Source organism: Dreissena polymorpha, chromosome 9 (genome assembly GCF_020536995.1).
Source record: "Dreissena polymorpha isolate Duluth1 chromosome 9, UMN_Dpol_1.0, whole genome shotgun sequence".
NCBI classification, from domain to species: domain Eukaryota; kingdom Metazoa; phylum Mollusca; class Bivalvia; order Myida; family Dreissenidae; genus Dreissena; species Dreissena polymorpha.
In genome coordinates, this window is record NC_068363.1 from 46,398,119 (window position 1) to 46,424,729 (window position 26,611).

Sequence of the window (26,611 nt, forward strand, 5' to 3'; positions counted from 1 at the left end):
CTTTATTAACAGTTTCAGAATTAAGTTGTCTTGAATCTTTATCAACAGTTTCAGATTTAAGTTGTCTTGAATCTTTATCAACAGTTTCAGATTTAAGTTGTCTTGAATCATAGTCCACAATTTCTGATTAAAGTAGTCTTGAATCTTAACAGTTTCAGATTAAAGTAGTCTGAAATCTTTATCAACAGTTTCAGATTAAAGAAGTTTTGAACCTTAATCAACAGTTTCAGATTTAATAAAAACAAACTCACTCCAAATTGTCATTGTCTTGTTTTTGATATACATTTTAAAAAAAATATTGCCTTTACAGTCGATTTAATCGGCCGCACAGGTAAACAGTAGTGCAACTGTCTTAGATTTATATACACTAAATTTGGCTTAACATGAAAATTGTCTTGTCACTTTAATAGTTAACTAAGGTGATAGCTTTGTATGCTTACAAATATATTAACCAAATTTTAAAGCAGAAAGTATCGCTTAACATTGTAATACAATTGTTGGCATTGTTGGTGTATAGCTCAAATACATTCACCTGTAACTCTGAAATTGTTCACTAACTGTGGACTGCAAAGGCTAATCTGGGATGATACTTTATACATATGCATTAAGCCAGGTTTTCCTGGAGAGAGGCTCACATGTATATAATATCAAAGTGGAATGAAGAGTATAACATGCTTTCCTGAGCCAGATGATTTTAGTCTTCACCTTGACAGATTTAAATTAATTTTCAGGGTCAGGTTACAGTGTCTGAGCTATTTGTATTGCATAAAACTATAACATGGTATAATATTATGTTTACAGTCTGTGTGTATGTATCATTGCCTAACATTAAACAGGTTATATGTTTACACTTGGTTTGTACATATTGTAGGCTAACATGAAAGTTATGTGCTTAAAGCTTGCAAAAATAAATTTGAAACTCATGAACTATATAACATTGCAGGCTTGAATTGTTTTGTCAGGGCTTTTTTGCAGATTTTATAGTTGTTATTGGTCATATTCCCAATGGCAAAAAGTTTATTTTTTCACAAATCCATTCTCTACATTGCCATCTGATGGTTTGAATTTCAGAGGTTTTGAAACACTGAGCTGTTATATAAAAATTAAGAGTTTGAAGTTGGAATATGCATTTAACTTGTTTCTTTATGGGATTTTTTCTGTTCTATGTAAGATTTTTGAATACTTATTCAAAAGTTGTAAATCTGGCAATAATACTTTTTTTTTAAGTGAAGTAAATGATGTCAAATAACCAATTCATAGGGTAAAGGTCATATTCCAAAAATGGTGAGAAAAAGTCCTGTTAGTATATTTATCTTTAGTTTTATTTGTGCTCTTAGTTGCGTTTAGTATGGTGCCTTATTACATGTATGTTTACATTATGTAATTAAAATTAGTCTAACATGGTAGATTATGTTTACACGCAGTTTGTTTGTGAAACCTTTTAGTGTTGAAATATGTTTCCCATTTGAAATACAATAAGCATACACTAACTATATATAATTGACTTGAAGTAGTAGTGAAATATAGTAATTTTATCAAAACTATACAAAATATTAATAGATGATGTGAGATAGAAGTTCATAGTAAATGTACATGAACCTGTCTGTACATCTGTCTTCATTATTAGTTTCCTTCTCGTATCACTTTAGGAGAATAATGGTGGACATTATCAGGCTTTTTTCTGGCCATTTTTGAAAAAACGCAAATCCAAGATTGGGATTTGTCGCAGGATTCAGTTCAATTACTTGGGAAAAATAACTCTTATTGCACAATTTAATTTTAATAACAATTTAAAATAACTCTTTGTAACAATTCAACTTATAAAAAACAAATCATATTCATACCATGTTAGATGTAAATGACATAAAATTGAGATAAATTTGAAAAAATAAATAAATTGGGATATTTTGTTCAAATAGGAATTTTGTAACATTTGCTTTGTGAATGGGTCAGTTAAACTGACCCGTAGATACAGCTGAAAAAGGCCTGAATACTGTCTATATAAACATATAAAACTTATCTACTTTCTTTATTCGATAAAGATTTTTATCTGTAGGGGATTCTTGTATTTGTTACAATATTTTAAAACTTTTTTGGGCATGTATATGCATGGACAAAGATGTGAACGTTATATTATTTATGTAAACTATTTCCCAAATAAAACAAAACAAAACAATTTTCCCAATTTCAAATTAAACAAGCAAACTTATTGAATTGATATCCCCCGCCAAATAAATTTTTGTTTATGTGTGGGTGTAGAACTAAAAGAAAAGGTATAAGTGAAGGGTTGTGCCTGATAATTGAGAACAATTACATCAGAACATTTTGAGAATCCATTTTAGTATGGTAGAATCTTTACCAAATAAGGCATATTTAATCAAAATGTGTAATTTTGACCTTTGTGTGATTTTCACCAAGACCCTAGCAACCTGGATCTTATATTTGACACTCAGTTTATAGATAATGGAGAACAATTGTGCTAGATAATGAAGAACAATTGTGGACAGTTATTACAGAATCCCTTGATGCATAGTAAAGGAATGACTAAATAATGGATAATTCATCAAATTTGTGAACTTTGACGTCAATGACTAACATTGATTGACCTTAGCCCCTAGGATTATGGGTGTTGAATGTGAAGCACCTTCAGATGATTGAGAATAACTATGGCAAGTTGCATGGCTCTGACTCATGTGTTAATGGAGATAAAGCTCTAAGCGAATATTAAAAAGCATTTTTTCAAGATACTAAGGGCCATAACTCCGTTATTAACAGATGGTGTACAATGCCATTAGGCTACATCATCCTCTTATCCATATACTCATACCAAGTTTTAATGAAATCCTCCAAAGCACTTCTAAGATATCGCTCCGGACACAAAAGTGCCGGCCGGACAGACGGACAACGCCAAAACAATATCCCTCCGCCTATGGCGGAGGATAAAAAACACTATAAACCTTCTTAACATGAATAATCTAGTTAAAAAACAATTTATTTGAAACAAAAAATTTAACAATAAATACTTTGCGAGATAAAGAAGAATTTTATTAAATCAATTGTAACATATTGAGGATATTTCTTGGATTTGGTGGAATATCGATTTTAATTAACGAGTGATCATAGAAAATAATATGTTTATGTGTGGCGCATTTTCTTTTTATGTTATGCTTTTTTTCACCGTTTATTTACAGTGTTAAAGAGTTAATGACACCATTTCATAAAACAGGACCTCATTTCACAGTAAAATTATTGATAATTTTCACTATTAATTTTCACTGTTTGAAACAGTGAATTATCAGTTTTAATTCACTGTATTATATTTCTCTATAAACCACTGAAAAGCATAAACAAATATATTTATTCTCTGAATTCAAAAAAAGTTCAAAGCATAAAATTTCCAGTTTTAGTTAAAAATTCCCAGTTTTAGTAAGGTACTTTAAAAAAAAGTGTTACAAAGGCCTTAATGGTTTCTGTCATTCAAGGCACTGTGAAATAGGTGGGTACTTCCTGTCATTGCAGGCACTGTAAAATGGGTGGGTACTTTGTGTAATTGCAGGCACTGTGAAATGGGTCGGTGTGCTGGACGAGGATTCCATTGCCCCAGAGCTGTATGTGGGAGTCAGGCTGGACGATAATGGTAACAACAACTTTGACAGGAAATATATATGAGCCTAAAAGTCTGCTCTGGGAAAACTGGAATTTATGCATGTTCGTAAAGTGTCGTCCCAGATTAGCCTGTGCTTACTGCATGAGCTAATCAGGGACAACACTTTCCACTTTTATAGATTTTTTGTTTGAATTGAGTCTCTTGTGAACAAATATTGAGTCTATGTGGACAGTGTTGTCCCTGATAAGCCTGTGTGGATTATGCTCTTTTTCCCCCACATCAAGACTCTATGCTATTCTATTTGTTATGAGATCAGTTCTTATTTTTTTATGCATTCTGTGGCCTATTATCTTGCTTATTAGTGATTTTTAACCAGGTTTTCCAAAGGAAAAAACTGGTTATTAGATTGGCGAATGCGGGCGGGCTGGCTGGCTGGCTGGCGGGCTGGCGGGCGGGCGGAACAAGCTTGTCCGGGCCATAACTATGTCGTTCATTGTCAGATTTTAAAATCATTTGGCACATTTGTTCACCATCATTGGACGGTGTGTCGCGCGAAATAATTACGTCGATATCTCCAAGGTCAAGGTCACACTTTGAGTTCAAAGGTCAAAAATGGCCATAAATGAGCTTGTCCTGGCCATAACTATGTCATTCATTGTGAGATTTTAAAATCATTTGGCACATTTGTTCACCATCATGGGACGGTGTGTCGCACGAAAGAATCACGTCAATATCTCCAATGTCAAGGTCGCCACGACTAAAAATATATATTTTTTTAAAACAAACTTACAAAGGGGGTTAATTTTGTTTGTTTATTTCAAAAGTTCAGTTTGAGTTTTCTCCCTTTATCAGATTTTTTTTTCACAATGAAAACCTGGTTTTGTGACAATTTTGTCCCTTGTTTTCTATATCTTCAAAAAATGTCATTAAATATCTGAGAAGTAATTTTTATACGCCCGTTTTGAAAACAGGACGTATTATAACATCACCCTTGGCTGGCACAGCAGTGTCCGATCTCTAATTCAAATAGTTTCATCCAATCTTCACCAAACTTGGTCAGAAGTTGTATCTAGACAATATCTAGGGCAATTTCGAATATGGGTCATGCCGGGTCAAAAACTAGTTCATGGATTCACTAAGTGCATTAAAGAATTTAGCATGGTGTCCGCTCTCTTATTGAAGTAGTTTTCAGCTGATCTTCACCAAATTAAGTCAGAAGTTGTGTATAAATGATATCTAGGTCAAGTTCAAATATGGGTCATGCCGGATCAAAAACTAGGTCACGAGGTCAATCAGTGCATTTCAAGCATTAAGCATGTTGTCCGCTCTCCAATTGAAGTAGTTTTCATCTGATCTTCACCAAAGTTCGTCAGAAGTTGTGTCTATATGATATGAGGGTCAAGTTCAAAAATGTGTCATGCCGGGTCAAAAACTAGGTCACGAGGTCACTTAGTGCATGTCAAGCATTAAGCATGGTGTCCGCTCTCTAATTGAAGTAGTTTTATCAGATCTTCACCAAATTTGGTAAAAAGTTGTGTCTCGATGATATAAAGGTCATGTTCAAATATGGGTCATTCCGGGTCAAAAAATAGGTCACAGGGTCACTAAGTGGGTTTAAAACAATCACCATTGTGTGTTTTTTAGTCCATTACTTGTGATAAAAATATATATCACTTTGCCTCTCAAATGGTTAGTTATGACATAAAAATATATCATTTTGCCACTCAAATGGTTTAGTTATGTGTTGCTAAATTTTCAAAAATATATCATTTTGCCACTCAAATGGTAAAGTTATTAAGTTGTCCAAAACCTTCAAACAGGCGTATCTTGTGACAGTTTGGCACTTTTGTTATAAATATAAATTCACTTGTGTTTGCTTAATGGCAGAATTTCATTTTAAATATTTAGTGTGTGATCATTTTCTAATACTCAGATTGTGTATATTTGTTTCAGTGAACTCCACTCACAATGGCATGTACAATGGCAAGCGTTACTTCCATGTGCCCCGCGGGCATGGGGCTATGATTAAGTACACAGACGTTGTGCCCTTGAAACACCCAGAGAAGAAACCCCCTCTCAGCGGAAACTACATGTTTCCCAGCTGGGATGAAGTACAAAAGAGAAGGAAAGAAAGAAATGTCAAGTAATGGAGTCAGGAGACAGCAGATATATATTTTTAAAGTCTCATCTTGAAGTTTTTTAATCATACTGCTTCATTGATATCTGTCTGATATAACCCTGACTGATATTTATTTTATCAGTTCAACAAGAAGCTGTTATATCAGTCAGTGTTGGGAGGAAGGTCATATTAACAGGAATCAACTATAAAGTTATCATTTTTGTTAAATAGAATCAGATTCAACAGGACAAACAATTTTATAACAATATGTATAATACACAAAAAGCAACATACCGGTTAACAGAAAACATATTTTAGAAATATAAGGCAAAAGTACTCATGACATAATTATAAACACATCCAACAGCAAAAATCATATTCATTCCCGCAAAAAGCAGCGTCGTAGCGATTATTTTTCACTAGTTCTTATAAAATGTGGGACGTAGAGGTATGATAAACAGAAAAACAGATTACTGCCTGTTTGTTTTGTCATATATCAGGCTTGGCACGAATAAAATAATGGCAAATAATGGCAAGCCTTGCCATTAATTTTATTCTAAGCCTCGCCTGATATATTACAAAACCTCAATCAGTAACCTGTTATTCTCTATATATATAAATAACCACTCTTTAATAAAATAACAATAGAGAAACAACTAGGATTTTGAAATTAACTGTTCTTATGTACTCTGTCTACCCATTTCAATATTGTTGAAATATTTCAAATGACACAAGCCAAAATCCGTTTTTCTGTCTGTAGGCTTTACTCTGTTAATATAGAATTATATAAGGGGTAATTTTTTATGAGTGCATTATTATATCCGTTTGAATCTATGTAGTTACTAGAACATTTTCTGAACTTAATAAGAAGAATTCTACTTTATGTCAGTGCATAATTAGATATCATAGTTTTGATTGATTCTTAATGTCAGCACAGGCTTATTAGGCACCACAATCTGTCTTCAACTGGATTTTGGATAAAAAGCAACTTTCTTTAAACAAACAAACGCACATGCATTAGGCTTGGATCATATATGCACATTTCAGACTGCAGAACATCTATGCGACTGCTGGGATGCAGGGCCCTCAGTTTGTAGAGCCCTATGTGTCACCCCCTAAGACGGCTGCCAGCCCCCAGCGCCAGTCACCCGTTAAGTCCCTACGAGAACCTGTCATACACATAGGCGACCCAAATGACATCGCTCTCAAGGTAATCTCTTTGATGTCCTCAAAACACACTATTTTGTGAAGTTAGATGATTGCATCTTTTAAATTGATTTGACCACAAAACTGTTTGCTCGTTTGTATTTTTTTTAAATCACCTCAGAAATAAACTTTGCCCGTGCTTGCACGTGTTCAACACAGTGAGAACGATCACTTTTAATAAAAGATCAGCTTTTTTACATTTCAGTTATAGACAGAATATTTCAAGATGCATACGGAACATAAAATGAGCAGTTTTATGTCCCCCACCACTATAGTGGGGGACATATTGTTTTTGCCCTGTCTGTTGGTTTGTTTGTTTGCCCAAACTTTAACATTTGCCATAACTTTTGCAATATTGAAGATAGTAACTTGATATTTGGCATGCATGTGTATCTCATGGAGCTGCACATTTTTAGTGGTGATAGGTCAAGGTCATCCTTCAAGGTCAAAGGTCATATATATGGGGACATAGTGTTTACAAAGACATTGGTTGTTTGTAGTGTTGTTGTTTTTTAATTATCAATGTGGCGTCTATTCCAAGTTTTCTTTTTCGAATTCACGTAATTCAAGTTTCCATCAATTTCGTTAAAGTCTAGTGGCAATTAATTACATTTATACAAATAAATTATATCATTGAAAACATAATTATTTTTTTTACAAATTGACTGTGCCAATGAAAGAATAGTGCTAGTTATTGTTAAAACAATGAGAAAAATGGTATTGAAATGCAATAGTGCCTGCACGTGTAAAGCAGTATTCTCCTCTGTGTAAATGCACTAGATGTTAGCTTGTTGTTTGTGCTGTCAGGATGTGCAGCGGCGCGGTCAGCTGGACAGTCGGCGCAAAGTGCGTCGCGACGATCGAGACCAGCGCGAGATGGAACGGCTTCGGCAGCATTTCGGAGGCGGACCGGACGCCGACCGCCTTGCGCAGACGCTAAAGAAACTGAAACTGGCGTACCAGGAAGGCAAGAACATGATGCGCAAGAAGTCTCCAACAGCGTTTGATGCGGGCTCAGAGTCTGGCTTCAGTGACTACTGACTGATGGGGTTCAGGGGACATTGACTGTTATTGTTTTAGGATGGTTCATAAGTTGTGATAATGAGATTAAAACGCTGTGTTATATTTGGTACTTGAAACTTTATACAAAGCCAAACATATTGCAGAATTATTAATTGTCAAGAATTGTTTGCTGACAGTTTTTGACTGTTATCTATAAATTATGGCCCCAGTCAGACAGAATTATAGAACTCTCAGGTCTTGTTAAGTTGTTATGCTTTTTCCTCAGAAGCAGAACTCCTCATTACAAAAACAATATTATAAATCAGGACACAGAATGTTTTCCTACTTGTTTCTAATTGTTGGATTCCCTATTTGGTTCAGCAGATTTTCCTGATTTCTGCAATTAGGTTAATACCATAGAAATTCTGAATACACTGTCAGTAAAATATAGACCTGGGCCAATATTCACAAAGCACCTGATGGGAGTCTTATCTGAACTTTTAAATAAGTGAAATCTTCACATCCAATTTTTCTCTGCAATCTCCACTGTTTTTACTTACAAAATATCACACTAATAATCAATTAAGCATTATTTACTTGTTTGAAATACTTCAACGTAAAAATTCCTGAATGGCAATGAGATTTGAGAAATTTTGTAAATTTTAGAAATTTCCTTAAAGCCCCATGAACACTCAAAATTGAAAAAATATTTTATAAAATATTTCGTAAAATTAACTTAACCCATAAATTCATTAAAGCAATAGCCAAAATTTTCCGATAGACGCTAGATGTTATCTGGTAAAATAGATTTAATGAGATAGAAAATGCTTGTTTTTATTTTTTGTGTGGCAATATGTTCCACATGAATTTCCCGTTACAAAATCTGAACTTGTTATCATCCAACATCTAGCGTTGACATTTTGGCTATTACTATAAGTAACATTGATTTCATATGGGTTAATTTTATTTTACAAAATATCTTACCAAATATTCGTTGATTTTGAGTGTTAATGGGGATTTTAGGTGATTTGTGAATAAGTACCTAGGCTTGTAACTTCCTTAGCTTCAGTGTGACTGGTTAATTATATTGATCAAATCTTGGTGAAACACATATGATGTATTGATTGATTTTTATGCCCCCGAAGGAGGACTTGAAGTGATTGGACTGTCCATCCGTCTGTCTGTCACACTTTGCGTTTAAGTTTTGAAAAATGCTCATAACTTCTATGTCACTTCAGATAACAATTTCATATTAGGCATGCAAGTGTATATGGCCTTTCCATACGCACACAAATTTTGACCTCTGTGACCTTGACCTTGAACTTAGGGTCCGCATTTAGGTTTCGAAAATCTGCGTTAAGGTTTCGAAAAAAGCTCATAACTTCTATCAAGCGTTTATAGGGGGCATAAGTCATCCTATGGTGACAGCTCTTGTTTATGCATACATGTATAGTGACTTTGTAAATGAGACTTTATTTGCTATGCATTTGCTATCTTTGTTTTCAGTGTTGTGTCATGCTTTTAGAAGTTTGTAGTTTTGTTTTGTTATTTAAAATATCTATCAGACGGCAAAAATTTTTTTTGGTTGTTTGCATGTTTTAATTTTTAAATTCAAATTATTTTAAATAAAAGGAAAACTTAAATTGCTGCAGTATTCCCTCTGTACTTGCTATGACATCTTACAAATACAGATTGAGTGTCCGTTTTTGACCTTGAACTGTTTCTTAAATAAGAAATACTTTTTCCTCTCCATAGCTTGAGTTTTTGTATAGGGTATTGTTCTCAAATTGTATGCCTTGATAGCTAAAATTTCAACATATCTTGAAATGACCCAATTATTAAAATTATAACTAATTTGAAAACGTGGTTTTGTGGCACAGCTTTTTACTATACCCCAGAGGTGTATAGTTTTGGTGTTGTTCGTCCGTCCATCTGCCACAAACTTTTCAGGGCTATATCTCAGAAACTTTACTTAAAACCTCTTGGATGTATAGCTATCAATCAGAAGAAGAGCAATGCACAAGAGCCATAACCATCCACTTTGTTAAATATGATTTATTGCCCTTTGTTGTGTTTGTTTGTTGTCTTTTTGCTACAAACTTTTCCAGTCTATATTTCAGATACTATACAAGAATTCAACATTAAACTGCATATGTTTATAGATATCAATGAGGAGAAATGCCATGCACTTAAACAATAAGCCTACTCATTTTACAGTGTTTGTCCTGTTTCTCCATCAGTCCCATCAAACAACTAAATGTTTTTCAGATGGGGGGTAAATTCAAAGAATGCATATGTTTTGTTGTTGTTTTTTTCATGCTGCAGATCAATTTGTGACAATTTTCCTTAATGATAAACAGTTATTATTGTTGATAAATTCATATGTGAGAAAATATGAGTACTGGTATATATTGTTCATATGTGTATATTTTTTCAGGGTAAAACTGTTGATATGCCACTGTGATAGCATTTTGAATGTATTGATGGTTTACTTTATACATGAATTGTGCCTTATTATATTGTGACATGTTAAATCATCGGACATTGCAGAATAAACAATCAAAACAAACATCTTTGGTGGTAAAAATATAACATTATGTTCATGTTAAAGAATGCTTGTAAGGTCTAATTCAGACGACAAAATGCTTTTGGTACCCAAAAATACCTGCCTTTTTATTCAGTTTAACTTTAGTTTGGTTCTTGTTTAAAAATTTAGGGCCCTTTATTTACATACCAGCGACCAGGTGCAAAGCTATTAATGACCTTCAAAAGGAGTAGTCTTGATTGTATAATTACAAGATACACTTATTGTATCCAATATCTGATTCTATTTGACTTTACAAAGTATCATTAACAACATATTTTACAAAATGATGATGATTATGTTTAAGTCACTTGACCTTCTCCGTAAAAGCTTAGCGATAGAAATGATTAAGCAACAGGGGGCATTATCATGAAGTTACAGTCCACATAATGTACACGCCAACAAACGTGCATAAGGACAATAAACTGCGCTTCCTAAAATATCCCGCATAAAATCCTACCACATAGTTTGAATGCAAGACTTGTTTATTGATATGATACTGAAAACCAAGATTAATTTTCAATTACAATCAAATACACAATATTTCATTTGTAGTATACATAACTGCTTAACCAAGCACATAAATTGCGTCTTGGATGTATTCAAGATTGTCATTAAATGCTTTAAATTGATCAATGTAAACATCGGAACTAAATAGCTCCAGTAAAGAACAAGAATAAAATTAAAGAAAGAAAACAAAAACTCAACTGTAGAACCACTGACCCTTGGAGTAAAAGTCAATCACTTACCCCAGTAAACCACTCTGCCCTCTGTGCTCATAACAGTGAGTAGTGTATTTTATACTTTATATAAGCAATCCTTGTAGTGTCACAACATGTAAGCAGGGTGCAGGATCACGTGACTTTGTTGGGTTCCCAATTAAACTTTAATGGATGTTTATACAACCGTAAGTGCTGCTTTTTTCCAAATGACTTTAAAACAATTTTTCTTAAGAATTTCACAAAAGACAGATTTTTATGCTGCTTACGTCAACGTGAAATACATCAGAATTATTTTATTTAATAAGCATGTGTTCTTGCTAAAAAATTATATGTTTACTGCAAGATTATGCTTCACGCAATATGAAATTTTGTCACTGATTTCAGACGTATTCAAGGATTTATTCTTATAAATTAAAATATCAGCAAAAACTGCAAGAAAAGTTGTCTTTTACGCACTAAGGATTTTTGCAAATGTATTTCAATAACTTGAGATATTTGCAAAAATTAAGTTCTTAACGGTGTGTTTACATTCTGTCCAGCCCATGTGAAAACAAATAAAATGCAATATGTTTCTGCATGTGTCAAAGTCATTACTGTTATTAAATAATTCCACCCTGGTTTAAAAATTGTGATTGTTAAAAACTGTTAACACATCCTTTTTAACACATCAAACTTAGACATCAAGCATGAATGACGGCTACAAAATACCAATGTCACTAGTCATATTACACCTAACGTTACCCATTTTTAACATCTCAAGTTCACCATGTCTATGTGATGCTGAAAAGACCCTGGAATCTTCCTTAATTAAATCAGATTGCATACAACATTCATACATGAGAATGGAGAGTTTGTATTAACAGCTGAGACCCCCTACCATTCTTATTTAAAACGCTTTTTTTCCTGGAACTAGAACCAGTTCTTGGTGTCTATGGGGAAGATCTTAACAATGCTCCCACAGTGGGGATTGAGTCTGTGACCTCCTGATCATTTAAGGACACCTTATCCACTTTCCCACGACAACCTTCAACAACTTTTCCGAAACAAACTTTCAGTGAAAAACAAGGAAATCAGTTGAAAAGAGGAAGCTGTCTTTAATTTGTACCTGTATATATTTATCTGTGGTTTGTCCACAATTTTCCTTCCGAATGATTTTTTATTTTTGTTATGTAAATAGATTTTTAATGAATTAAAATGTTACATACGAACATTTTAAAGGCTACCTTTTAGCTTTCCATGATAATGTGGGAAATTGCATGACTCTTCCATGACAAAAACATAGAATTATTCAATTGTTTTCTGCTAACAGTTCTGCTTGTCCATATCTGATTGAACCCGCTTAATACTGCAGGCCAATACAACTGAAGCACAATCAAGACCTCTTCAACTAGTTTCCTGGTATTTCTTTGGCGTAAAGGTTGGTGTCTTCTTTCAATATGATGACACCTTCAAGTCTCAGGCACTTCCATGAATTCTTCACATATCAAGAGGTATTCTGAATATAAAGTAAAAGTCAACTAAGTTCTTCTTATTGTTGTTACCTTTCCAAATAATTTTAACTAGAACCTGTCGCAGACATTGTAACAAAAATGTTAAAGAAATGCATGTTATGTTATAGAAGTTAGAAAATGGAAATAACTTAACATTGGATAATAAAATTGCACAGACACAGCATAAGGAACAATGACTTTAAGTTCCATTGTTGTACATTCAAAGGTGTAGAAATAGGTATTTTTTTGCATAGCTTTGTGTCAACGGACTGACCAATAGACACACAACCATGTTCTTCTTCTTTCCATTAAGTGCAGGGCTCCTTTGGAGCAACAAACCACTTTGACTCTACAATGAGTCTTGGGCCTCTCTGTAAAACCTATACTTGGTGTTTTGAGGAAGATTGAAAGAGCGCTCCCACGGTGGGGATCCAACTCATGACCTCCAGATCGCTAGGCAGACACCATATCCACTACACCACGGCATTCAATCTAGAATATTCCCCTACACTATGTAGCAGAAGATATAACTATAACGCTTCTGCACAAGAATACCAATGGCTTTTGTGTTGCTTACATAACCATTTAACCCTTTACCCCTTATAAAAACACTTTGAATTTTATATCTTCTGTACCAAAATCAAGTTTTAAAGGCTTCATTTTCAACCTTAAGATACTGATGAGCCGCAAACAGCATATAACCTGAACAGACTGCGAGTTACACACAGGCTGTTCTGGTTTTATACTGGTTGAAATAGGCATTTGCACTTTGCTTCTGATGGGAAAGGGTTAAGAACTTAGCTGAGATATCATCAAAAGAAATATGATGAGCAAGTTTTCATAAAATGTTGATGAAAAATGTCCCTTATAGAAAGTCATAATGTTTCATATTACATGCAAAATGTCTCACAATCAAGCTTCTAAAATTAGCTGCTCTCTGAGAAAACTTGGCTTTATGCATGTGCATAAAGTGTCATCCCACATTAGCCTGTGCAGTCTGCAAAGCTAAACAGGTGCAAACATTCCGCTCATATAGAACTTTTCATTTAAAGGAAGTTTCTTCTGAAAGAAAATCCAGTGTCAACTGAAAGTGTTGTCCCTGATTAGCCTGTGTGGACTGCACAGGCTCATCTGGGACAACTCTCTTCGCACATGCATTTAGCCCTGTTTTTCCAGAAAATACTCAAATAATGAAACATAAGTGGATGTCTTAAGATCCCTCAAGGTGAAAAATCTAAGATCAAATATGGTATTAAAATGGATGCTTCCAAAAAAGGCAGGGTGGAAAGCTGTACCAGCCTGGTGACATTTTCATATAATTTACTTAATCCAGTGAATTTCTAAGTCAACTTGTAATATAGTGTTTTAACCCTGGTTCTTGCATTTCCAGTAATTTGTTTTAAAAATGACTTTAAATTCAAATGATTTTCACTAATCCTGAAGGGCAGCATTTTCTCTAGATTTTTCACTTTTTTCATATTTTTACATTGTTCACATTTTTCCACACCTTGTAAAAAACTTAAGTTGCCAGTAAATAATCATGTCACATCATATCGCCAAAACCCCTGTACACAGGTACATTCATTTGTCAAAACATATATTGATAAGCCAATTAATGACCAATAAAATAACGTTTCACTTTAAAGGGATCTTTTCACGCTTTGGTAAATTGACAAAATTGAAAAAAGTTGTTTCAGATTCGCAAATTTTCGTTTAAGTTATGATATTTGTGAGGAAACAGTAATACTGAACATTTACCGTGGTCTAATATAGCCATTATATGCATCTTTTGACGATTTTAAAACCTAAAAATTATAAAGCGTTGCAACGCGAAACGATTGAATAATTTGGAGAGTTCTGTTTTTGTCGTTAAATTTTGTGAAACTACGAAGATTGCTTATATAAGGTATAAAATACGTCAAGTATGTATACTCAGCGGAATAGCTCAGTAGGCTAAAGCGTTTTTACTTCAGGACTGTGGCAGGACTTCAGGGGTCACTGGTTCGAAACCTGCTCCGGGCAATGTTCTTTTCCTTTTTTTAATTTTATTCTTGATTTTTTACTGGAGCCTTTACGATCCAATGTTTACATTTATCAATATAAAGCATTTAATGAATAAGTTAAAAAATGCCAAAATCTGTGAAAAGGCCCCTTTAATATACTTATCAGATGAAGACCTGGAAGCAGCCATCATTAGATAGAATACATATATGACATAATTAAATGGAAACTGTCTTGATAACCTATCATTTCATTTGTAAATTTTTTGTACAAAATTGGACACAGAACCTATAACAAGTGTCACCAATTATATACCAGAACGAACATTTACTTGTCTTAGGTCCATCATTCCATTTAGACGCATTTTATATTATTAAGGGTGATACCCTTATCTCCGAGGGGCATTCAATAATCACAGCTTATATAAGCCTTATTCTGGGTAAACTGGGCTTCATGAATATGCACACAAGCTAATCAGGAAAGACATTTTCAGCTTTAATAGAATTGTTTGTTTGAAAAAGGTCTCTTCAGTCTAGGTGAAGTGTCTTCCAAACTAAGCCTGTGTGGACTGCAAAGGCTTAACCGAGACAGCACTTAACGCACATGCATTTAGCCCTGTTTTCCCAGAATGCAGCTCATATGAGATATCTCAGGTCTCAACCCCGGTCCTACCTCTAAGGGTGTCCAGAATGCAGCTCATATGAGATATCTAAGGTCCCAGCCCCGGTCCTACCTCTAAGGGTGTCCAGAAGTTGAGCATCTCTACTGGCCCAGTGCCTACTGAAATAGTCTGCACTGTCAGGCTGGGCAGGATCCAGGCTAGTAATGAGGTGCTGCTTGCACAGGAAACGCTCTCTTACCAGTCGCTCTGATGCCTCACACATACCCAACAGATCTACAGTGAACAGTGATAAAAAATACGCGTTGTGGGAAATCTGGGCTTAATGCATGTGCGTCAAGTATCCTCCATGATTAAACAAAGAAGATTACACAGGCTTCCCTCAGGGACAAAACTTTCCGCCTTAACGGGATATTTGTTAAGAAGAAACTACCATTTAACAAAATAAATCCATAAATTGGAAAGTGTTGTCCCTGATAAGCCTGTGCAGACTGCAGAGCCTAATCTGGGACGACACTTATTGCACACGCACAAACTTGAGGCCCAGTTTTCCCAAAATGAGGTTCAAAAGTAAGTGGAGCCCACAAGTATATTGCCCTTTAATTTGTTCTCAGCCCCTAACTTTTATGATAACATCCTCTAGTCTATGAATAAAAATATTGACAAAACAATTGCGGCCATCTGTAGAAAGTATGTTCTGAGTGCAATCAGTTTTCAAAACTATGCTGTAATACCACAGACAACACACAAAATAGTAAACAAATGTATTTTTAAAATGACTTTTATTTATTTCATATTATTTTGGCTTGACTTATCATATTTTACATGATCTCATTGTTTAACTGTATCATTTTCTTTTAACTATCACATGCAGAATTTCAAGATAATGATCACCTAGTTATATCAATATTTATGCCATACAATATTACCGGCATATCTCATGGACCAAAATAAGAATACCAACCAGTAATAGTTTGTTTGTTTTTTAAATTGTGTTTTATCACAGGCTTATATGTTGAATAAAATAATGATATTCTCACATACATGTACAACAGTAACTAATTATTGTTTGTTTGATATATGAATGCCTAGATATTTATATATTTTCTGTGGTAATGTATCTATACAATACAAAAGGTCTTGTATTATATGTACAGATCAGCTTGTCAGACCTGCTAGTGAAGGTCTTGTATTATATGTACAGATCAGCTTGTCAGACCTGCTAGTGAAGGTCTTGTATTATATGTACAGATCAGCTTGTCAGACCTGCTAGTGAAGGCAGTGTAGCAGTAGCCCTAGTGACATCGGTGACCTGGTCATGACATTGGCTATACTGATACATGCACACACCATACTGCTGGCTCAAACAGCTGCTTAGCACGCCAAGGCTCTCTCTGTGAAGGATTGCAAACCATTAAACTATGTACATGAAAATTACAAAATTACAAGATGAAATTACAAAAGAATAAGTTATTAATAGTTTAGTACCATACATGAAGGCTTTAACATTGATTGGCACATTGCTACATTTTTATTAAATTAACCGCAATATAAAAAAAAAACAAGACCATATGGTCCTAGGATGCTCAACTCAGTTATTATTATCATTAATTTTACTTAATTTAATGCATAAGCCATTTTTGATACTACTCAAACCCATGGCCCAATCAGTTTACAAATTTCTACTTTCGTTTTGACTTTTTTTTACACTATTCACCAATGGTGACCCAGTGTCTAATAAATAAACTAGTGACCTGAAAATCAATAGGGGTCATTTGCCAGTCATGATAAAAAAACCTATGAAATTTCATGATCCTAGGCCTAAGCATTAAGTTATCATCCGGAAACTGTGACCTTGACCTTTGACCTAGTGACCTGAAAATCAATTGGGGTCATCTGCCAGTCATGATCAATGTACCTATGAAGATTCATGATCCTAGGCCTAAGCATTCTTGAGTTATCATCCGAAATTCATTTTACTATTTCGGGTCTCTGTGACCTTGACCTTTGACCTAGTGATCTGAAAATCAATAGGGGTCATCTGTCAGTCATGATCAATGTACCTATGAAGTTTCATGATCCTAGGCCTAAGCGTTCTTGAGTTATCATCCGGAAACCATCTGGTGGACAGACCGACCGACAGACCAACCAACATGTGCAAAACAATATACCCCCTCTTCTTCGAAGGGGAGCATAATTAAATTATAATAAATATTATGCACACAATTGAAGAATAAATTCTACATGTAGAGTTTTCATTAGCTTTGTAAAGTTTATAATTAAGCTATAAGGAAAAGAGCACTTTTCAACGGTGTAAACAATTAAATTTGTCTCCAGAAATTTGAATTTGTTGAAAACAATAATTTAAGCACTATTTTCATTGTAAAGCATGTTGTTTTGTTTTTTATTAAATTGCATGCATGTTTACCCACAGTTCTTTTAATATGATATCCTTCATGAGTGAATTTACAACACAGACACGACACGTACAGACATGGACAAACACAACACTAACAGACACAGACAGATAAAACACAGGCATACACAACACGGACAGTCAGAACATGTCCAGACACAACACGTCCAGATATAGACGGACACGACATGGAGGGACACGACATGGACATACATAGACATACGGTTACAACAGACATGTCCGCACAGGAAATTGTTAGATAAACATCATCTGACACACAGACAATGGCTGAGACAGAAAATTTCACACACATTGACCCCTCTTAGAAGGGAGGGGGGCATTAAATTCACCAAAGCACAACATACTGGTAATATATTATACAATTATGATAATGAAGCTTCCTTTTTTATAAAAATACATGTAGCTTGATTTCACGCACATAGTTGCTGTTTGTTTGTTAGGCAGTCTGCTGTTTTGTTATTTGTATTATTTTCGCGCCTTTCAGTCAACCAACAGCAATCCGATAGAGTACTCACCATGGCAGCTTACCAGTTCTCAGTGCATATACATATTCCAGTAACCTACTTATATCAGAAGTAGGAAGAAAAACACGATATAAATAATTTTATGACAAATTTCACATTTTTTATGTGGTGGGGAAAGAGATTTTAACCAGCCATAACCATATGTATAGCCTGAGCTACCTGCGCCAGTAAACAGATCAGAAAAGACAGTTTAGGTTGAAAAGCTTTAAAATAACTGTTAATATGTTAAAAGTTCCATAAATCTGATAAAAATATTCAAGTTAACATCCTTATAGTATGTAAACCTTCTCTTGGCGATGAAGTTTACCATAAAGTCTTCTCAAAATCCCACTGAGGGTTGCAGAGAAATAGCACCAACAAGAATACTAATCAGGTAAGTATATTCATTTTAAGACAAATCATCTTTTTTCAGTTACTGACAATAAAGTAATCTGCCAGACAACTCTTACATGTAATGCAACTACCTTGCTAAAAACATGTACTCAAACTGGTCTTCTTACTCACACACTTGTACGCAATGTCTCTAACTCCTGGTTGATCATGTCAGTCAACTTGAAAAGCAATCGTGTCTTGACGTCGTCCCAATCTCTGTGACCCGGAGGTAACTGTGTGGGGTTGACTTGTCTGCAGCACTGGTACTGGTCTATCAGGTTCTTCAGACTGTTCACGGCTGCAGCAGACCTGGCCTCACACTCTGTTAGCGTCCCTTGAGCTTTTACCAGAAGTTGCAGGTATTTCTGAAGGTGTTTGTTGACGATTGAAACCATCCTTGATTTTGGGCACCTTTAATTGATATAGCAAAATGACCAGTACTTTAAATGTAATGTTTATGAGGCTTTGGCTGTCCTCTACCTGTGAAAACCCTATCAAATAAAGAATTAAAATTCAGAAAGGCACAATCTTGCAAAATTAAATAAATGTTACTGTTTCAAGCAATTATTAACATCTAAATGTCAGGAACAAGTTTTTATACATTTTTTGTTTTAATCCCATTTCCATCTTGTTGAGGGTCATTCCATAAAAAAATAGAAATGGCGGGGAAGAGGCTGATGCGTATCCCCACGCTGCATGTTTGACCCAGGAGCGCCCCAGGGTTGGTAATGGGGCAATGCTTTGTTGAGATTGACCATATTGTCATAAGAAATGGCCAGTATCAATTTGAAGTAAATCTGTGTAGAAATGAAGAAGTTTATGTAAATTACCTAAAAAATTTAGTGAAAATCTATGACCCGGCCCCTCCCCAACCCCTATAACTTTTGACCCAGGGGTCAGATCAAAATTCCAAATAGTGCACTGTCGCACATATGCTCATAGCTACCATATGTGTAAGTTTCAAGGTTCTAGTGCTAATAGTGTAGGAGGAGATAGTGGCCAGGATGAACAGACAGCAAACAACCACATAATAGATTTCAAAATCTAAATGCGGACCCTAAGTTCAAAGTCAAGGTCACAGGGGTAAAACATTTTATGGGCATGGAAAGGTCTTGTCCAGATACACATGCGTACCAAATATGAAAGCAATATCTGAAGGGACACAAATGTAATGAGTTTTTTTTTAATTGCGGTCGCATATTTCGAAACCTGAAAACGGACCCCAAGTTTAAAAAATGTGTACCAAAGATGAAAGCAATATCTAAAGGGACACAGACGTTATGAGGTTTTTTTAAATTGCGGTCGCATATTTCGAAACCTGAACACGGACCCCAAGTTAAAAATTTCATGCGCATGGAATGGTGTTGTCCAGATACACATGCATACCATATATGAAAGCAATATCTGAAGGGACACAGTAGGTATTAGCCTTTTTAGAATCGCGGTTGCAGATTTCGAAACCTGAACGCTGAACTCAAGTTCAAGGTCAAGGCCACAGGGGTAAAAAATTGTATGCGAATGGAAAGGTGTTGTCCAGATACACATGCATACCAAATATGAAAGCAATATCTGAATGGACACAGTAGTTATGAGCCTTTTTCGAATCGCAGTCGCAGGAAAATCTCTGACCCAGTCCCACCCCAAGCCCCATAACTTTTGACCCAGGAGTCAGATCAAAATTCAAAATGGTGCACCGTCGCACATATGCTCATAGCCCATCTGTGTAAGTTTCAAGGTTCTAGTGCTAATAGTGTAGGAGGAGATAGTGGTCAGGACGGACATAGATGGCGGAGATAACCATATAATCCCCACTTTTTGTCCAAAAGCGTGGGGATACAAATCATAAAAATTGTTGATGTATTAAAGAAAATATTATTTTTATTTTGTAAATGAGTGACTTTGTTGTAGTGCAGATTTGCAATAAGATCCTGTCTTTAAAAAAACAACAGGTCTGTTATCAATACTTGTAACTCAATTTAAGATAACCAATTTGAATAATCTTTCACATGCATAAATGGAGAACATTGCAGTTTCATATTCAGGACTGACACTCTTTAAAAGTAACGTCTGGAGCCTAATTTGAAACTGACTGGCTGTCATCAACAGTTATAGTTTTCTTAAGGCGATAATTTGACAATACTAGGCACTTATTAGACTGATGACCTTGTGTGCATTGAAGAGGAAAATCCTGAGCTACAACATGGGACTGACCTGGGTCCTCCCAAGTTAAGAGTGTCTTTGCTGCAACTAGTTTATTGGAATATAACCGTTTATTATGGGCATGCGCTTTGATTGTTTTTACATGCGGTATTGTCAGCCATTTAAAGGAAAGTTAGATCAACACACAAAAACCTAAATGTTCATGTTGTAATGTATAGAATTTCAGCCAGCTTGGTAGAGTATCGAGGTATATATATATTTATGCACTTGCATATAAACTGTCAATATCTTATAAAAAGTGTAGATGATGATTTTCTGTGTTTATTAACGACCTCTATGGTCTGTAAAATTGCATTGTTTTTTACTGTTGTCAAAGTGTTGATTGTTGAATTGCTATTGATGTTTAGGTGAAATACGTGTGTTTGACATACATGCCAGAATTTTTTAGGTCCAAAGCGGAACATTCCATAAAAAATTGTCGGTACATTTGACCAAAAAACAGGACACCTAAAACAATCTATCATTCTACCTTTACTGTACAGTAGTCAGTATAGTACAAACAAAAACTCTTGATACTTTTATTCAAGACATAAATCATCTAATATGAAGCATGAAATCTAAAGCATAACAATAACAGTTTTATTAAATAAGACAATCGCAAACAACGAAGATAATATTCATCTTTTTAGAGTACAAAATCTGGAACATTACGACAACAATACTCATTATGTGACTTTCAATGGCAAACATTAACGCAGGGAAGGCTATCCAGTACACTGAAAGTACGGGTTACAGTAAACTATCTACCGAACAGTTACATCAGCTTGAAACGGAATGCGCGGCCGTACACATTTCCAAGGTAGACTTTTGGTGGAAGCAAACCGTCTTTATGTTCATTTTAACTGCCAACATCACCTCAACCGTTCTTTGGCCCAGATTTTCCCTTTTCCATGCGCAGTTTGTTACTTGTCAATTGTCGCGGCTTAATTTGAGTAGGGTCAAACTGTCATGCATAGCACCTCGTTGTTTTTAGCTTAATTGGAGTAGGGTCAAACTGTCATGCATAGCACCTCGTTGTTTTTATTACAATTACACCCAATTACACTAGACAGGATGGGTATCACTTATTGGACTGTTTGTTGCGATTTTGGTATATTGCACATTTGGATTCTCCTGCTATTTTGGAACTAAACATTGAATGTAAAAGACTAATTAATGGCGTAGAGTTAATTTTAGAAAACAATTGTTTGGTAAACCGTTTCAAACAAAGACAAAAACAAACACATTTTCAACATTTATTTAATTATAATACAACTATCGATAGCAATAAGCGACCACTCATAATCTTGAAGACCACCATGGTGTGAATGCCTGATAAAATCAATAATTAGCCGATAAATCGCTGATAAGGTGTCATAAACAACACTGGTACACACGAGAAGTAGAATCGGATTAATAATTGGGGGCAATAAAGGGATTAGCGGTGGTAAGTGTTAGCGAAACAGAGCTTGAATAGCGAAATTTATTGGGAACCTATATACCTTACATTCTTTTTTACGAATGTCGGGACAAATCGTCTCATATCGGGACGCCGGGACAAAGGGCCAAAAAGCGGGACTGTCCCGCCCAGATCGGGACGTCTGGCATGTATGGTGTTTGAACATATTAGATATGGGATATGTTTTGTTCTTACTGTGCATATACAAGGGATAATTTACGAGGGCTTTGTGTAACGATTATGGATGTATTTTCTTAAAGTGCAATATCAAGGGAGACAAATGTTACAAGTTTCAAATCAGCACAATGACCCCCCTGTTTTATGAGCTTAATTCAAATGCTACGTATACCGTTAATACTGTTTAAGCGGTGACAGATCTATGTTGTTTATTTGGTTTTGTGCATAATACAGTCTTGTCTTTTATAATTTGTGCTTTTTGGTTGTCTTTATGCTCTGAACTACTACTTGTTTGCAATATAAATAGTGCTACGGTACTATTTCATTCAAAGAACGTACAGTCATGTGAGGTTGGTCTGTCACTGCTTTACATGGGCTTTAATTTGAATAATACTCACTTTAGTCCATCTAGCTTTTCAATTTGTATGATATTCAGTCTTTTTATAATACTTAACTGTTAGTATAGGTCTTACGAGTTGTATTAAGAATGTCTTATTGTTTGATTTCAGTTTTTACGGTTTACGATGAAACATTGAAAGGCAACGAATAAATGCGAACATCAGTTACCAGTTATTTCTCATTTATATGACCAAGTGGTAGCTGACACAAGTGATAACCAGAATCTCTACCAGTAGAACTAGCTGAACACAAGGCTTTTGGAAGTGATCTTATTTAACTACAAACAGTGTAGAACTTTCTATTGCTTTCATTTAATGTACACAGAAAAGTGTTTTTTATAAATAAACAAGGGCTGTTTGTAAAACATGCATGCCCCCCCATATGGGCTGTCAGTTGTAGTGGCAGCCATTGTGTGAATACGTTTTTTGTCACTGTGACCTTGACCTTTGACCTAATGTAAGTTATCATCCGGAAACCATTGTACTATTCCGAGTCACTGTGACCTTGACCTTTGACCTAGTGACCTAAAAATCAATAGGGGTCATCTGCCAGTCATGATCAAAGGGGGAGTGAGAGGGGGGTATTTTTTTATTTATTTTTTGGGGGGGGTGGGGGGGTGGGTGGGGGGGTGGTGAAAGGGGTATATAATGTGGGGTGTGGTAATTTATGAGATGTTTAAAAAAAAAATTGGGGGGTGGAGGAGTGAGAGGGGGGTAAAATGGGGTGTGTGGTAATTTACGAGATGTTTAAAAAAAAAATTGGGGGGGTGGGGGGTGGGTGGGGGTGAGAGGGGGGTATAATGTGGGGTGTGGTTATCTATAATGTTTAAAAAAAAAAAATTGGGGGGGGGGGGTGGGGGGTAGTGGGGGGGGGGGGAAGATGAGAGGGGGTAATAATGTGGGGTGGGGTAATTATTAGATGTTAAAAAAAAAAAAATTGGGGGGGGGGTGTGTAGGGGGGGATGGGGGGTGAGAGGGGGTGGTAATAATGTGGGGTGTGGTAATTTATTAGATGTTTAAAAATAATGGGGGGGGGGGTAGGGGGGTGGGGAGGTGAGAGGGGGTAATAATGTGGGGTGTGGTAATTTATTAGATGTTTAACAAAATAATTTTTTTAGGGGGAGGTAGAGGGGGGTATAATGTGGGGTGTGGTCATTTATAAGATGTTTAAAAAAAATGGGGGGGGTGGGGGTGGGGGGGGTAGGGGGGTGGGGGTAAGGGGGGTGGGGAGTGAGAGGGTGGTATAATGTGGGGTGTGGTAATTAATAAGATGTTTAAAAAAATGGGGTGGGGGTAGGGGGGTGGGGGGTGAGAGGGGGTAATAATGTGGGGTGGGGTAATTTATTCGATGTTTAAAAAAAATGGGGGGTGGGGGTGGGGGGTAGGGGGGGTAGGGGGGAGTGAGAGGGGGATATAATGTGGGGTGTGGTAATTTATAAGATGTTTAAAAAAAATTGAGGGGGTGGGGGTAGGGGGGGAAGGGGGGAGTGAGAGGGGGGTATAATGTGGGGTGGGGTTATTTATTAGATGTTTAAAAAACAAGGGCTGTTTGTAAAACATGCATGCCCCCCATATGGGCTGTCCGTTGTAGTGGCAGCCATTGTGTGAATACGTTTTTTGTCACTGTGACCTTGACCTTTGACCTAGTGACCTGAAAATCAATAGGGGTCATCTGTGAGTCACAATCAATGTACCTATGAAGTGTAATGATCCTAGGCAAAAGCGTTCTTTAGTTATCATCCGAAAATCATTTTAATATTTCGGGTCACCTTGACCTTTGACCTTGTGACCTCAAAATCAATAGGGGTCATCTGCGAGTCATGATCAATCTACCTGTGAAGTTTCATGATCCTAGGCATATGCGTTCTTGAGTTATCATCCGAAAACCATTTTACTATTTCGGGTCACCGTGACCTTGACCTTTGACCTAGTGACCTCAAAATCAATAGGGGTCATCTGCGAGTCATGATCAATCTACCTGTGAAGTTTCATGATCCTAGGCGTATGCATTCTTCAGTTATCATCCGGAAACCATTTTACTATTTCGGGTCACCGTGACCTTGACCTTTGACCTAGTGACCTCAAAATCAATAAGGGTCATCTGTGAGTCATGATCAATCTACCTATGAAGTTTCATGATCCTAGGCGTATGCGTTCTTGAGTTATCATTCAAAAACCATTTTACTATTTCGGGTCACCGTGACCTTGACCTTTGACCTAGTGACCTCAAAATCAATAGGGGTCATCTGCAAGTCATGATCAATGTACCTATGAAGTTTCATGATCCTAGGCCCAAACGTTCTTGAGTTATCGTCTGACAACCACCTGGTGGACGGACTGACAGACCGACAGACCGACCGACATGAGCAAAGCAATATACCCCCTCTTCTTCGAAGGGGGGCAAAAAAAATGGAGGGGTGGGGGGAGTGGGGGGGTAGGGGGGGGGGGGTTGGGGGGTAGGGGGGGTGGGGGCAGGGGGGAGGTTGAGAGGGGGGTTTAATGTGGGGTGGGGTTATTTATTAGATGATGTTTAAAAAAAAATTGGGGGGGGGGGTTGATATCCTCTATTCATTAAACATGAAATTTTAACTTATTGCATTTGTTTCCCCTGTTTATGAGAAAGATATAATAGTGTATTACCTCCCCTGTCCTGCTTATATTTATATTAATCAACAAAATTAAACATTAACACAATATTTAATATACAAAATATACAAAAAAATCATATTCTGATAATATTTTTACTGATCCACTTTATTTTACAAAAAGGATGATGTTTCATTGGACTGATAATTATAGATTTAGGATTACAGACCAGTTGCTTCAGTTATATTGTTCAGAGTTCATCCTGTTGGCCGTGTATGCATTCTTGAGTTATCATCCAAAAACCATTTTACTATTTCGGGTCACCTTGACCTTGACCTTGACCTAGTGACCTCAAAACCAATAGGGGTCATCTGCGAGTCATGATCAATGTACCTATGAAGTTTCATTATCCTAGGCCCAAGCGTTCTTGAGTTATCATCTGACAACCACCTGGTGGACGGACCAACAGACAGACAGACCGACATGAGCAAAGCAATATACCCCCTCTTCTTCGAAGGGGAGCATAAAAATTCAAACTTTGCCTGTGAAAGCAATTTAAAACAAGAGCTTGTCACAGTAGTGCCAAATACCTGCCGAAATGTGTTTGCTTGTATGACAACATTTGTTTTAAAGAGTAGAATAATATTTGTAAAACATGGCAGCTGTGTCATCTATTTATATTTCAAGGATCAATAAGTTATATAGTGTTGGAGTTATGCTGTGGAGAATAAAATATATGTAAATGAAAGAAACGGAGGTAATTAAAACTGAAGACTATAAACATTACTGTTCTTGATTACTGTATTTTTCCTTAAACTCATCTATTCATTTTACAGTGAATACTTCAGTGTTTTAATTAAAATATTATTGTTAGATAAAGGGAGATATTACAAATTGAAAGGTTAAAATATTAACTATGAAATTAAATTAAATATAATTTAAAATTATAAATAAATATAAAAAATTGATATAAAAAAATAATTAAAAAAATAAAGGGAGATAATTAAAAAAACTACGGCCGAAAGAAGTATGGTTCATGTTCAATGCACTTTTCCTACTTGCCATCTGTTTATATTTCTAGTTTCAAGTAAATCCCTTCAGTAGATTTA

The 26,611-nt window shown here is 35.8% G+C and overlaps 2 protein-coding genes across 4 annotated transcripts in view; one reads left to right on the forward strand and one right to left on the reverse strand.

Moving 5' to 3' along the window:
* The window catches only part of LOC127845632 (dynactin subunit 1-like), a 38,818-nt gene extending 28,315 nt beyond the window's left edge, over positions 1 to 10,503 (forward strand). Inside the window, exons 3-6 of the mRNA XM_052376649.1 lie at positions 3,557 to 3,637; positions 5,561 to 5,750; positions 6,774 to 6,936; positions 7,740 to 10,503. Coding sequence (XP_052232609.1) covers positions 3,557 to 3,637; positions 5,561 to 5,750; positions 6,774 to 6,936; positions 7,740 to 7,973 — 668 coding nt within the window. The 3' untranslated portion in view covers positions 7,974 to 10,503. The remainder of the gene's footprint in view (positions 1 to 3,556; positions 3,638 to 5,560; positions 5,751 to 6,773; positions 6,937 to 7,739) is intronic.
* Positions 10,504 to 12,314: 1,811 nt separating this feature from the next.
* LOC127845634 (uncharacterized) overlaps positions 12,315 to 26,611 on the reverse strand; it is a 33,794-nt gene continuing 19,497 nt past the window's right edge. For 2 of the 3 annotated variants that reach the window (XM_052376652.1, XM_052376651.1), the window contains 4 exons: positions 18,816 to 19,094; positions 16,617 to 16,744; positions 15,404 to 15,626; positions 12,315 to 12,735 (listed from right to left, as the gene is read on the reverse strand). In XM_052376652.1, the coding sequence (XP_052232612.1) occupies positions 15,406 to 15,626; positions 16,617 to 16,744; positions 18,816 to 19,078 (612 nt within the window). In that variant the 5' untranslated portion in view covers positions 19,079 to 19,094 and the 3' untranslated portion in view covers positions 12,315 to 12,735; positions 15,404 to 15,405. The remainder of the gene's footprint in view (positions 12,736 to 15,403; positions 15,627 to 16,616; positions 16,745 to 18,815; positions 19,095 to 26,611) is intronic. The other variant, XM_052376653.1, reaches the window with a different exon arrangement.